This window comes from Oncorhynchus gorbuscha, linkage group LG21 (assembly GCF_021184085.1).
Source record: "Oncorhynchus gorbuscha isolate QuinsamMale2020 ecotype Even-year linkage group LG21, OgorEven_v1.0, whole genome shotgun sequence".
Classification (NCBI taxonomy): Eukaryota; Metazoa; Chordata; class Actinopteri; order Salmoniformes; family Salmonidae; genus Oncorhynchus; species Oncorhynchus gorbuscha.
In genome coordinates, this window is record NC_060193.1 from 43,955,627 (window position 1) to 43,970,341 (window position 14,715).

Sequence of the window (14,715 nt, forward strand, 5' to 3'; positions counted from 1 at the left end):
CTAGTTAACTAGGCTACATGTAGGCTACATATTGTAAAGTAAAATCCAAACTGGCCTCCCTTGTTGGGCGTTTTGCTGCACCAGGACAAACCACAGTTGAGCTCAGCTCAACGCTGATTGGCTAATTATTTTATCAAGGGAGGCCAAATGCTTGCTGGCATCAATCAATCAGATGCTATGGCGGCAACATACTCTTTTGGTCCAGACAGCATCAGATACAGTGCCTTTGGAAAGTATTCAGACCCCATGACTTTTTCCACATTTTGTTATGTTCCAGCCTTATTCTAAATTTGATCAAACAAAAAGAAAATCCTCAGCAATCTACACACAATACCCCCATAATGACAACATAAAAATTAGTTTTTAGAAATGTTTGCAAATGTATTAATACAAAAAACAGAAATACCTTATTTACATAAGTATTCAGACCCTTTGCTTTGAGACTCGAAATTGAGCTCAGGTACATCCTGTTTCCATTGATCATCCTTGTGTCACATCCTGATCTGTTTCACCTGTTTTTGTGCTTGTCTCCACCCCCCACCAGGTGTCTACCATCTCACCTCATTATCACCTGTATTCTCTGTTTGTTTGTTGCCAGTTTGTTTTCTTCGGCAAGCCTACCAGCGTTTTCCCCTTTGCTTCTATCTGTTTCTAGTTCTTGTTTTCTGCCTGCCCTGACCCTAAGCCTGCCTGTCGTCCTTTACCTTGTCCCACCACACTGGGTTATTGACATGTGCCTGCCCTGACGCTGAGACTGCCTGCTGTTCTGTACCTTTTGGACTCTGATCTGGATTACGGACCTCTTCCTGCCCTCGACCTGTTGTTTTGCCTGCCCCCTGTTCTAGTAATAAACTGATTTTACTTCAACACTGTCTGCATCTGGGTCTTCCCTAAAACATGATACCGTGAGATGTTTCTACAACTTGATTGGAGTCTACCTGTGGTAAATTCAATTGATTGGACATGATTTTGAAAGGCACACACCTGTCTATATAAAGACCCAAAGTTGACAATGCATGTCAGAGCAAATACCAAGCCATGAGGTTGAAGGAATTGTCCTTAGAGTTCAGAGAAAGGATTGTGTCAAGGCACAGATCTGGCAAAGGATACCAAAAGAATTCTGCAGCATTGAAGGTCCCCAAGAACACAGTGGACTCCATCATTCTTAAATGGAAGAAGTTCGGAACCATCAAGACTCTTCTTGGAGCTGGCCGCCCAGCCAAACTGAGCAATCAGGGAGAAGGGCCTTGATCCGGGAGGTGACCAAGAACTCAATGGTCACTCTGTCAGAGCTCTAGATTTCCTCTGTGGAGATGGGAGAACCTTCCAGAAGGACAACCATCTCTGCAGCACTCCACCAATCAGACCTTTATGGTAGAGTGGCTAGATGTAAGCCATTCCTCAATAAAAGGCACATGACCGGCCTTTTGGAGTTAGCCAAAAAGCCCCTGAAGACTCTCAGACCGTGAGAAACAAGATTCTCTGGTCTGATGAAACCGAGATTGAACTCTTTGGCCTGAATTCCAAGCGTCACGTCTGGTGGAAACCTGGCACCATCCCTACGGTGAAGCATGGTGGTGGCAGCATCATGATGTGAGGATGTTTTTCAGCGGCAGGGAATGGGAGACTAGTCAGGATTGAGGCAAAGATGAACGGAGCAAAGTACAGCGAGATCCTTGATGAAAATCTGCTCCAGAGTGCTCGGGACCTCAAACTGGGGCGAAGGTTCACCTTCCAACAGGATAATGACCCTAAGCACACAGCCAAGATAATGCAGGAGTGGCTTCGGGACAAGTCTCTGAATGTCCTTGAGTGGCCCAGCCAGAGCCTGGACTTGAACCAGATCAAACATCTCCATCCAACCCGATAGAGCTTGAGAGGATCTGCTGAGAAGAATGTAGCGTTATACACAAGACTCAATGCTGTGATCGCTGCCAAAGGAGCTATAACAAAGTACTGTGTAAAAGGTCTGAATACTTATGTAAATGTGATATTTCACTTTTGTATTTGTAATAAATTAGCAAAAATGTTCAAAAAAATAATTTTGCTTTGTCATTATTGGTTATTGTGTGTAAATTGATGAGGGAAAAAACGATTTAATCAATTGTAGAACTGTAAGGCAACAAAATGTGGAAAAAGTCAAGGGGTCTGAATATTTTCCGTTTGCTTCACATACTGAAACAGAGTGGCGCTGTTTCGCTCGCATGGATGCTTTCTCCTGTGAGAATCAAGACACTTGCGAATTGATGGAAAATTATTGAAAAGAGAGAGAGACGAAAGAGAATGTTTAAATTGTTTTATTTGTCAAATATTTTGCTACGCCTGGCTTTCCTTGGCATCCATGAATACACGTTTACTGCACCATTATGTCGTTATGTCGAAGTACCTTTTATTTTTCTTGACAATAGCGGCAGTAGACTAAAGACATAAACGCGCTCATTGGGCTTGAGGTCTACACAAATTTCGTATGGATTCGCTTTGGATTGGTCGACGTAACCTCCTCGCGTCCGCCTGAGCGTGCACAATTCGATATTCCCGTAGTTTTAGATTTGCGTAGAGGCCGTAGCGGTTTGTCCCTAGTTACCACAGCCACAAAGTCATACACCCCGCCCATTTCTAAAATGTATTTTCATAAAATGTGTTTTTAATCCTAACGCCGTTGATAACCGTATGCCTAACCATGGCCTTAAATTAAGACAAAACATACATGTTTTATTTTCATGAGCCTTTACAATATAGGCACTTTGACTCTGTAGCTGGGTTATCTAGTGGAGATCGTGAAAGAGGTTCACCCACTCAATAGTTTAAGTAATTTGCGTTGTTTTGGTCGTAGTCTGACAAAGAGAACTAGCAGACAGAGAAAGAAGGAATCAAAAGAGAATTTCACATTTAGTGGAGCGGTAGCATGACTGTTTTCAACAAAAAAATACATTTGGAATAGTCTTTCACGTCGTCAGCCAGCAAGGATTATCGACAATTGCTTCTGTGTTTATGGGGGCGAAGTTCTCAAAGAAACGTCGGTGCGTTTCTTTTGGCCTGAAATCGGGAATTTTGTTCATTTGTGTCCGATTTGAATGTTGGTCGGTCTGACACTGGGAGCCGCCATGGCTGGTGCTGTCGGATCCTTTAGTGTCAATATAAGAATATGAAGATTAGCTATTGGACCTGATATTGTTTTATTTTTGAGAATCATTCAACGTAAGCAGACTTGTCGTTCATGTCATTTTATGTAGCCTATTCCTCTTTACCGCGTTGTTTTTTTAATGGACTGGCAACTTTGAGAGGCCCAATTTTATGAGACACCTGGCTCAGGCCGTTATTTTCTAGAATGCCTTTATAACGTTAGCCTAGGTAAGTGAAAGGAACATACAAAATAAAAGGAATGACAGATTATTGCTGAATGTGGCTGGACGACAGCTCGAGAACAGACACAGCTGACCGGTTCGAAATTAGTTCGCTAGCTAGCTGGCTGGCTAGCTCGTGTTAGAACGATATAAGAACAAGAAGCAGACATCTATCGTGGAATTGGCTACCAATTTTCTTTTACATTTTTTAAAATAAAAAACAACGCATTCTACAAAGGACAGTCGAAGACTAATAGAACTGTGAGAAAGTACGATTCGACTGAAGACGAAGCAGGGATAACTTGGATTGGAATATGTCGGGTCGGCCCAGAACCACCTCCTTCGCAGAGAGCTGCAAAGCGGTGCCGCAGCCTTCAGCATTTGGCAGTATGAAAGTCAGCAGTAAGTATGACCATAGAGCTAACGTTTTCTCTGTGCTTTTTTTTGTCATAATACTCTGCTACTGCTGTTATGGTACAAGGGCAAATATTTTTCTCTTGGAGTGGACTAGGCCTAGCCTAATTCACAGTCAATACTGAAATGCCATATGGGTCCATACATAGACTAGAATAACCCCATATTTCCAGACAGTAACGTTACTCTCCCATTCACTGTCCAATGCGTTTGCTTAGTTAACCGTTGTTACCAAGACCCAACTAGTGCGCTTCGAGCCACCGTCTGGTATTTTACATGATTATTGAGAAACGTGATCATACAACATGTAAATGGATGGTAAGATACCATTGGTGGAGCTTTCCAAATGATCACTGATGATATTATTATCGATCATAAAATAGCCTAAATGCAAAAGTATCTTTGCTTGTAGTGCTCCATGTGTAAGCAAGTCAAAATGTCTCTGGCAGGAGGCATGATCACTGCATTTGAGCCATCCCTCTCGTCTAGACTCTAGAGATTGACCCCTTGATTTTTGCTAGTACTGAAACAATGGATTGGTGAAAGAGCTGATAGGGCATGCCTAGAGGTACACTGTCATGTCCGCTCCTCTCATTCCCCACCCTGCAGCTCTTGAGGCAGTCAGACAGACCAGGGGTAGTGTTGATCGAGCACTCTCGGGTATTGAGCAGGGATATGTTAAACATGGCTGGTCAGATGAAGCCTCGGGGCTTCAGAATTAATTCAGACCAGTGGATTTAGAGGTGACCAACATACAATTGCTTGGTTCATCAAAAGAATAACTGTCACATAGGAGCATCAGCCTTTCACTAAATTCATTCATATTCATCTAAATTCTCTCTCTACTGGATGCTTTGGCTTCATGGGTCTAATTCTAGTAAAGCTTCAACATCTGGCAAATGAGGCTAGTTCTGACTACTACTACTATCAGAGCTTCACACACAGCCGGCCAGGTCACACAGCTCATTAGCACTTTGTTCAGCTCAATAATTGGCAAGTTGCTCAGTGGATGGAGTGCTGCTGGCCTCTGCTCTGCCATGCAGCATCAGCAAACCCCAGGCAATGGGGATAGCACCGGGACTTTCTGATTGGTTCGCAGCATCTTGTGTCTGCCTACGTCTCTGAAGGTATCTATGGTTGGTCATATGACTCCACACAGTCAGTCCTCCTGACCTACTAGTGCTTTTTAAAATGTCTGTCTACTGAGAAGCCTGGTCAACACTTGGAGAGCAAATAACATTATAAATAGACCAAAACCAAGTTCTCATCTTTGGAGAGTCCTCCTGTTTATGTACATAAGATGACAGAGGGCTATGCTCTTTTCTCACACATCAGTGTAGACTTGCATGTAGGGTTGCACATTTTGGGGCATATTCAGAAGTGGAAACTTTCCATGGGAATTAACGAAAATATATGGGAATTAATGGAAATATATGCAAATATTAATATGAATACCATTTAAATGTAGATACTTTTTGCATTGGCTATAGAAACATAAACCTTTTACCTTATCATAAGTAGACATAATTGCAAATTATGAAATCCTTCCAATTTAAATAAAAAAGCAATTTAGTTATGAATTGAACTGTAATTAATTGAGTTGACTCGTCACATGGGATGATTTCACTGAACAACAAAATAAAGGCAATATTGAATGATCCCCAAATCAAATTTATTTATATAGCCCTTTGTACTTCAGCTGATATCTCAAAGTGCTATACAGAAACCCAGCCTAAAACCCCAAACAGCAAGCAATGCAGGTGTAGAAGCACGGTGGATAGGAAAAACTCCCTAGAAAGGCCAAAACCTAGGAAGAAATCTAGAGAGGAACCAGGCTATGAGGGGTGCCCAGTCCTCTTCTGGCTGTGCCGGGTGGAGATTATAACAGAACATGGCCAAGATGTTCAAATGTTCTTAAATGACCAGCATGGTCAAATAATAATAATCACAGGCAGAACAGTTGAAACTGGAGCAGCAGCACGGTCAGGTGGACTTGGGACAGCAAGGAGTCATCATGCCAGGTAGTCCTGAGGCATGGTCCTAGGGCTCAGGTCCTCCGAGAGAGAGAAAGAGAGAATTAGAGAGAGCATACTTAAATTCACACAGGACACCGGATAAGACAGGAGAAGTACTCCAGATATGACAAACTGACCCTAGCCCCCGACACATGAACTACTGCAGCATAAATACTGGAGGCTGAGACAGGAGGGGTCAGGAGACACTGTGGCCCCATCCGATGATACCCCCGGACCGTGCCAAACAGGAAGGATATAATCCCACCCACTTTGCCAAAGCACAGCCCCTATACCACTAGAGGGATATCTTCAACCACCAACCTACCATCCTGATTCAAGTCTGAGTATAGCCCACAAAGATCTCCGCCACGGCACAACCCAAGGCGGGGGCACCAATCCAGACAGGAAGATCACATCAGTGACTCAACTCACTCAAATGACGCACCCCTCCTAGTGACGGCAAGAAAGAGCACCAGTAAGCCAGTGACTCAGCCCCTGTAATAGGGTTAGAGGCAGAGAATCCCAGTGGAAAGAGGGGAACCGGCCAGTCAGAGACAGCAATGGTGGTTCGTTGCTCCAGAGCCTTTCCGTTCACCTTCACACTCCTGGGCCAGACTACACTCAATCATATGACCCACTGAAGAGATGGGTCTTCAGTAAAGACTTACAGGTTGAGAACGAGTTTGTGTCTCACATGGGTAGGCAGACCATTCCATAAAAATGGAGCTCTATAGGAGAAAGCCCTGCCTCCAGCTGTTTGCTTAGAAATTCTAGGTACAATTAGGCCTGCGTCTTGTGGCCGTAGCGTACGTGTAGGTATGTACGGCAGGACCAACTCAAGAGAGATAGGTAGGAGCAAGCCCATGTAATGCTTTGTAGGTTAGCAGTAAAACCTTGAAATCAGCCCTTGCCTTGACAGGAAGCCAGTGTAGGGAGGCTAGCACTGGAGTAATATGATCAAATTTCTGGGTTCTAGTCAGGATTCTAGCTGCCGTATTTAGCACTAACTGAAGAATATTTAGTGCTTTATCCGGGTAGCTGGAAAGTAGAGCATTGCAGTAGTCTAACCTAGAAGTAACAAAAGCATGGATACATTTTTCTGCATTTTTGGACAGAAAGTTTCTGATTTTTGCAATGTTACGTAGATGGAAAAAAGCTGTCCTTGAAATGGTCTTGATATGTTCTTCAAAAGAGAGATCAGGGTCCAGAGTAACGGCGAGGTCCTTCACAGTTTTATTTGAGACGACTGTACAACCATTAAGATTAATTGTCAGATTCAACAGAAGATCTCTTTGTTTCTCGGGACCTAGAACAAGCATCTCTGTTTTGTCCGAGTTTAAAAGTAGAAGGTTTGCAGCCATCCACTTCCTTATGTCTCAAACACAGGCTTCTATAGCGAGAGCAATTTTAGGGCTTCACCATGTTTCATTGAAATGTACAGCTGTGTGTCATCCGCATAGCAGTGGAAGTTAACATTATGTTTTCGAATCACATCCCCAAGAGGTAAAATATATAGTGAAAACAATAGTGGTCCTAAAACGGAACCTTGAGCAACACCAAAATTTACAGTTGATTTGTCAGAGGACAAACCATTCACAGAGACAAACTGATATCTTTCCGACAGATAAGATCTAAACCAGGCCAGAACTTGTCCGTGTAGACCAATTTGGGTTTCCAATCTCTCCAAAAGAATGTGGTGATCGATGGTATCAAAAGCAGCACTAAGGTCTAGGAGCACGAGGACAGATGCAAAGCCTTGGCCTGATGCCATTAAAAGGTAATTTACCACCTTCACAAGTGCAGTCTCAGTCCTATGATGGGGTCTAAAACCAGACTGAAGCATTTCGTATACATTGTTTGTCTTCAGGAAGGCAGTGAGTTGCTGCGCAACAGCCTTTTCTAAACTATTTGAGAGGAATGGAAGATTCGATATAGGCCGATAGTTTTTTATATTTTCTGGGTCAAGGTTTGGCTTTTTCAAGAGAGGCTTTATTACTGCCACTTTTAGTGAGTTTGGTACACATCCGGTGGATAGAGAGCCGTTTATTATGTTCAACATAGTAGGGCCAAGCACAGGAAGCAGCTCTTTCAGTAGTTTAGTTGGAATAGGGTCCAGTATGCAGCTTGAAGGTTTAGAGGCCATGATTATTTTCGTCATTGTATCAAGAGATATAGTACTAAAACACTTGAGTGTCTCTCTTGAGACAGTTGTGCGGACTCAGGACAACTGAGTTTTGAAGGAATACGCAGATTTAAGCAGGAGTCCGTAATTTGCTTTCTAATAATCACGATCTTTTCCTCAAAGAATTCATGAATTTATTACTGCTGAAGTGAAAGCCATCATCTCTTTGGGGAATGCTGCTTTTTAGTTAGCTTTGTGACAGTATCAAAAATACATTTCAGATTGTTCTTATTTTTCTCAATTAAGTTGGAGAAATAGGATGATCGAGCAGCAGTAAGGGCTCTTCGATACTGCATGGTACTGTCTTTCCAAGCTAGTCAGAAGACTTCCAGTTTGGTGTGGTGCCATTTCCGTTCCAATTTTCTGGAAGCTTGCTTCAGAGCTCGGGTATTTTCTGTATACCAGGGAGCTAGTTTCTTATGAGAAATGTTTTTAGTTTTTAGGGGTGCAACTGCATCTAGGGTATTGCGCAATGTTAAATTGAGTTCCTCAGTTAGGTGGTTAATGGATTTTTGTCCTCTGACATCCTTGGGTGGACAGAGGGAGTCTGGAAGGGCATCAATTAATCTTTGTGTTGTCTGTGAATTTATAGCATGACTTTTGATGCTCCTTGGTTGGGGTGTGAGCAGATTGTTTGTTGCAAACGTAATAAAATGGTTGTCCGATAGTCCAGGATTATGAGGAAAAACATTAAGATCCACAACATTATTTCCATGGGACAAAACTAGGTCCTGAGTATGACTGTGACAGTGAGTAGGTCCAGAGACATGTTGGACAAAACCCACTGAGTCGATGGTGGCTCCGAAAGCCTTTTGGAGTGGGTCTGTGGACTTTTCCATGTGAATATTAAAGTCACCAAAAATTATATTATCTGCTATGACTACAACGTCCGATAGGAATTCAGGGAACTCAATGAGGAACGTTGTATATGGCCCAGGAGGCCTGTAAACTGTAGCTATAAAAAGTGATTGAGTAGGCTGCATATATTTCATGACTACAAGCTCAAAAGACTAAAACGTCTTTTTCTTTTTTTTTTGTAAATTTAGTTGTTTTGCTAAATGTTAGCAACAACTCCGCCTTTGATCCATCGTATCCCCAATGATCCATCGCATCTCCCAAAAATGTTTTCAACATACATCTGTAAAATTGTTGTCTAGAAACTAAAGCTTTGGTTGCCTTCCTCTCAAGCTTCCATGTCTTCTCCCTGGACCTCAATGTCCACCTCATCTTCACTGTCACTTTCCAACCTTGTTGAGGATGGCTCGTTGTCAGGCTCAAAAAGCCTCAAATTTGCCCAGATGGCCACCAATTTTTCGACCCCTGTATTGGTCAGCCTATTGCGTGCTTTGGTGTGTGTGTGTTCCGGAAGTGATGACACCATAGGCCTTGTTGATTTCTGCATCAGACAGGATGCTCTTGCCAGCATACTTGGGCAGTATGGATTTCTTCTCTTCCATCTGCCAGCAGAGTCTGAACATCAGACAGGGTGGCACTGTCTCCCTCAGTCCGTGCAATGGCTACTGCTATAGGTTTCAGGCTGCTTACCACTCTCCCAAAATACATCATCCTGGAGGATCCTCTTGATGGGGTTGTCTATATCGGCAGACTGTGATATGGCCAATTCTTGGAGAGACTCCTTCCCCTCCAGGAACGGGTGTTGCTGGGCAGCTTCAATGTGGTGCTCTTATTCTTCTCACTTTGCTTGGTGAGGTAGATTGCTGCTATAACTTGATTACCCTTCACATACCTAACCATTTCCTTGTCTATCTTGTACAGTGTATCCATTGTTTTCAGTGCCATGATGTCCTTGAGGAGCAGGTTCAATGCATGAGCAGCACAGCTAATGGTGGTGATGTGGGTGAACCAGTTGCATACACAGCTTGAGCAAGACATTCATCAGCATTTCTCTGACTACGTTCCCCTATTGAATCAAAAAAGCTTCTGATTCCAGGAGGGCCATGAGCTGTTCCTATCGATAAGGTGTCTGATTCATAATTTTCACCTCGAATATAAGTTGAGGGACTTTTGTCAGAGGTTGCTTGTTGTGAGCGCTGAGGGAACATTATGCACTTGGCCAGATGATTCTGCATCTTTGTTGCATTCTTTGCATATGATTTGGCACAGTATTTGCAAATGTACACAGCTTTTCCTTCTACATTAGCAGCAGTGAAATGTCTCCACACATCAGATAGTACCTGTGGCATTTTCCTGTAAAGATGAGAAAAAAAGGAGTAAAAATAAATAAATACAATTCCATGTACAGAAATAGTTAAGCAGTTAGATTAAACAAGTCCTTTGTAAGATACATGTTTTAAAATGAAACATGTATGGAAACAGGTGAATTAACACTCCACAGTTAGCAGGTTTAAGCACGCTAAAATCCACATGGTAGCAAGAACTAACTCGCAGAAATTGTTTAGTTAGAAATAATTTCAACACATTTTTATGTAGGCTAGTATTTACTAGTTAACAAAAAATCATGTATGTCATATAAAATACACTGCTACAAAAAATAAAGGGAACACTAAAATAACACATCCTAGATCTGAATGAGTTAAATATTTTCATAAAATACTTTTTTCTTTACATAGTTGAATGTGCTGACAACAAAATCACACAAATTATCAAGGGAAATCAAATTTATCAACCCATGGAGGTCTGGATTTGGAGTCACACTAAAAATTAAAGTGGAAAACCACACTACAGACTGATCCAACTTTGATGTAATGTCCTTAAAACAAGTCAAAATGAGGCTCAGTAGTGTGTGTGGCCTCCACGTGCCTGTATGACCTCCCTACAACGCCTGGGCATGCTCCTGTTGATGTAGCGGATGGTCTCCTTAGGGATTTCCTCCCAGACCTGGACTAAAGCATCCGCCAACTCCTGGACAGTCTGTGGTGCAACGTTGCTTTGGTGGATAGTGAGACATGATGTCCCAGATGTGCTCAATTGGATTCAGGTCTGGGGAACGGACGGGCCAGTCCATAGCATTAATGCCTTCCTCTTGCAGGAACTGCAGACACACTCCGGCCACATGAGGTCTAGCATTGTCTTGCATTAGGAGGAACCCAGGGCCAACCGCCCCAACATATGGTCTCACAAGGGGTCTGAGGATCTCCTCTCGGTACCTAATGGCAGTCAGGCTACCTCTGGCGAGCACGTGGAGGGCTGTATAGCCCCCCAAATAAATGCCACCCCACACCATGACTGACCTACCGCCAAACCGGTCATGCTGGAGGATGTTGCAGGCAGCAGAACGTTCTCCACGGCGTCTCCAGACTGTCACTTCTGTCACGTGCTCAGTGAGAACCTGCTTTCATCTGTGAAGAGTACAGGGCGCCAGTGGTGAATTTGCCAATCTTGGTGTTCTCTGCCCAACGCCCTGTACGGGGTTGGGCTGTAAGCACAACCCCCACCTGTGGACATCGGGCTATCATACCACCCTCTGTTTCTGACCGTTTGAGCAGACACATGCACATTTGTGGCCTGCTGGGTGTCATTTTTCAGGGCTCTGGCAGTGCTCCTCCTGCTCCTCCTTGCACAAAGGCGGAGGTAGTGGTCCTGCTGCTGGGTTGCTGCCCTCCTACGGCCTCCTCCACATCTCCTGATGTATTGGCCTGTCTCCTGGTAGCGCCTCCATTCTCTGGACACTACACTTACAGACACAGCAAACCTTCTTGCCACAGCTCGCATTGATGTGCCATCCTGGATGAGCTGCACTACCTGAGCCACTTGTGTGGGTTGTGGACTCCGTCTCATGCTACCACTAGAGTGAATGCACCGCCAGCATTCAAAAGTGACCAAAACATCAGCCAGGAAGCATAGGAACTGAGAAGTGGTCTGTGGTTATCACCTGCAGAACCACTCCTTTATTGGGGGTGTCTTGCTAATTGCCTATAATTTTCACCTGTTGTCTATACCATTTGCACAACAGCATGTGAGATTTATTGTCAATCAGTGTTGCTTCCTAAGTGGACAGTTTGATTTCACAGAAGTGTGATTGACTTGGAGTTACATTGTGTTGTTTAAGTGTTCCCTTTATTTTTTTGAGCAGTGTATATTCACCCCACTCAGTATTGTAATCAAAACTTACCAGAAAGCATGTAGTCCTTGGCTTAGACAGTGTAGTAGTGTGGGCCCAATAGCATCTCATTAGTGTGCAAAATCTTGAGAAACACCTGTACATGTGATGGAAGAATTCTGTTGAATTGGGGATAGTTTAACCAAAATATGCCACAATACCTTATGTGTATCCCACAGAAAAAGGTTTACTGTTATAAGCTGACTATTTTGATGAATTTTAAGCTACATTTCCCAAATTCCCGGGCTTAACTTCCAATGGAAAATGTTCGTTAAAGTTCAGACCTTTTGCATCCCCCTACTTACAGGCCGTGACAAACTTTTAGCTACTTGTCTTAGGATTTTTTTTTTTACTTGTCCAAAATCTCATGTCGCTTGTCCACTTTACAAAATAAAATACATTAGATTTTTTTTACCATAGAGAATCAGACAAAAATGTAGGCAACACTCTGCCTATTGGCTTTTTTTCTTTCTTTTTAAGGCTCTCCTGGAGGATGGTTGGCCATCCTTGGTGGCCTATAAAGTATTGCAATTACAACCAAATACTTATGTCTTTTTAAAATAATTCCCTACAGGGCTCGAAATTAAGGGCGTCCAATGAGGCTGATGCAGCAGGTCAGACCGTTTAGCTTAAAATGTTGATACATATTTATTACTTCATATTATAAGTTCAACAATGCGCATATGGCTGTAGGCTATGCATGAATGCTCCAAAATGCAATAAGGGGGAAAAACACTGTCGGTGCGTGCAGTGCGCTTTTGAATCTGTTTAATGTGACAGAGATGAAAATATCCTTTAGAAATTAAGAAAGAGGGTGTTTTAAAGATTCATCAACTAGTATGGGTTACAAATATGACTAGAATTCTGCTATTGGCTGCTGGACAATAAAATAAAGTTGATTTTGAAAACCAATGGAACATGAGAAAAATGCTGGTTTCAATGGCATATTAAGTATTTAGACCATGTTAATTATCCTTCATTATGTGTCAAATATGACTGGCTTTTAACCTATAATTATGTAATTAAAAGGCTCATATCAGCATCGCTTTGGACATGAGACTGTAGCCTACACTTTGAAATGTAGGCATTTTTTAAATGAAAAAGGATTTGAATATTATTCTGATCGGAGTAATTGTTTGATATTGTGATTTTTGTGTGTGATTTTATAGTTATTTAATAATATATATATGTTTTACTTATCCGTTCATAGAACTTAAATCTATATTTTTCTTGTCCCGGACAAGAGGACAATGTTAATGTCGAGCTAGGCCTTGGTGTTTGTTTGCTTGCTGATATACAAATTAAAGAACCTGGACAAAGATGTTGGGAAATAGCTCACCTTTTTAGCTCACCTTTTTAGCCCCCATTTGTATTCGGAGAAGGCTTTGCCCCATAGTGGTGTATTACATAGTCTATTGTGTACTAGCCACCGCAGAAATGGAAACATGGACCAAGGAGGAAATGGCAATAGGGTTCTGGAGAAGAAAGCGTCAGATGTAATGTCCAGCTGGGGAGAGGATGTGAAGGCTGAGTATGTGAGACTGGACGAATGACTGGGTGGTATGCGGGTGGGTGAGGTGGCGGCATTGATCAAAAGACTGTTAATTAGACGTGTTCTCCATCAATTACAAGGGACACGTTCAGTAGGCACCAAACGGTTGAAAACGGAGTAAACCTTAATTTTGGCAGCAGGTAGCCTAGCGCTTAAGAGTGTTGGGCCAGTATCCGAAAGGTCGCTGGTTGTAATCAGCCCTTGAGCAAGGCAGTTAACCCCCCAACAACAACTGCTCTCCAGGCTCCAATGGTGAGGATGACGATTTAAGGAAGCCCCCCTCACCTATTTGATTCAGAGGGGTTGGATTCAATGCAGAAGACACATTTTTCTTGAATGCTTTCAGTTGTTCAACTGACTAGGTATCCCCTTTCCCTGACGCGGGAGGAACTTCCTGGATCTGTCCAATTTAGAAATGCAAATGTTAATTTGTTTGCTATGGTGTGTCCTACTGAACAATTAACATGGTAATGAAGGTCCGATGACATGCCTTGGGCTGCGTTTACTCAGGCAGAACATTTCTGATATTTTTTTCTCTAATTAGTCAACTCTGATAAATATCTAATTTGAAAAGACCTGATGTGATTGGTCAAAGGACCAATTTAGTGTGAAAAAGAATCAGAATTGGACTGCCTGTGTAAACGCAGCCTTGATGTGGTTAAAGCAGCTGATAAAGAACCCTAATTGACTTAGGAGTCTACTAAACATTAGTTTAAAGTCCTCCTCTTCTTGGATCATATGAGAAGACCAAAGTCCACCACATTTTCAAAAATAGCCTTTTTATGGTATGTTCATGTCATCGTATATTATTTACACCCGTAGCTCAGACTCACTCCCCACTGAATGGATTACATTCGCTGTTTGTTCTTAGCAGGGTTACTACGGCCCGACTGTCACGAACATGCCAAGGGCCTTGTGACCAGTTCAGTGGGTTTGTGCGTCTCCTCTGGTGTCCTGTTTCCTTCCTGTTGCTGAGCTACTGCTGCTCCGGCGTCAGAGCTTCTCCCCGTGGCCTTTGGAATTAACCCAGCTGTGAAGGAACTGCAAATGAATCACGGTCCTTATTGGCGGTTGTGCACCGGCATACATATATTTGACTCGTACACATGATAGTCTTGACATCGGCT

The 14,715-nt window shown here is 42.8% G+C and overlaps 1 protein-coding gene across 4 annotated transcripts in view; it reads left to right on the forward strand.

Moving 5' to 3' along the window:
- The first annotated feature begins 2,787 nt into the window (after positions 1–2,787).
- The window catches only part of LOC124008362 (glycogen synthase kinase-3 beta-like), a 50,665-nt gene continuing 38,737 nt past the window's right edge, over positions 2,788–14,715 (forward strand). For 3 of the 4 annotated variants that reach the window (XM_046319586.1, XM_046319588.1, XM_046319587.1), the window contains exon 1: positions 2,788–3,746. In XM_046319586.1, coding sequence (XP_046175542.1) covers positions 3,659–3,746 — 88 coding nt within the window. In that variant the 5' untranslated portion in view covers positions 2,788–3,658. The remainder of the gene's footprint in view (positions 3,747–14,715) is intronic. The other variant, XM_046319589.1, reaches the window with a different exon arrangement.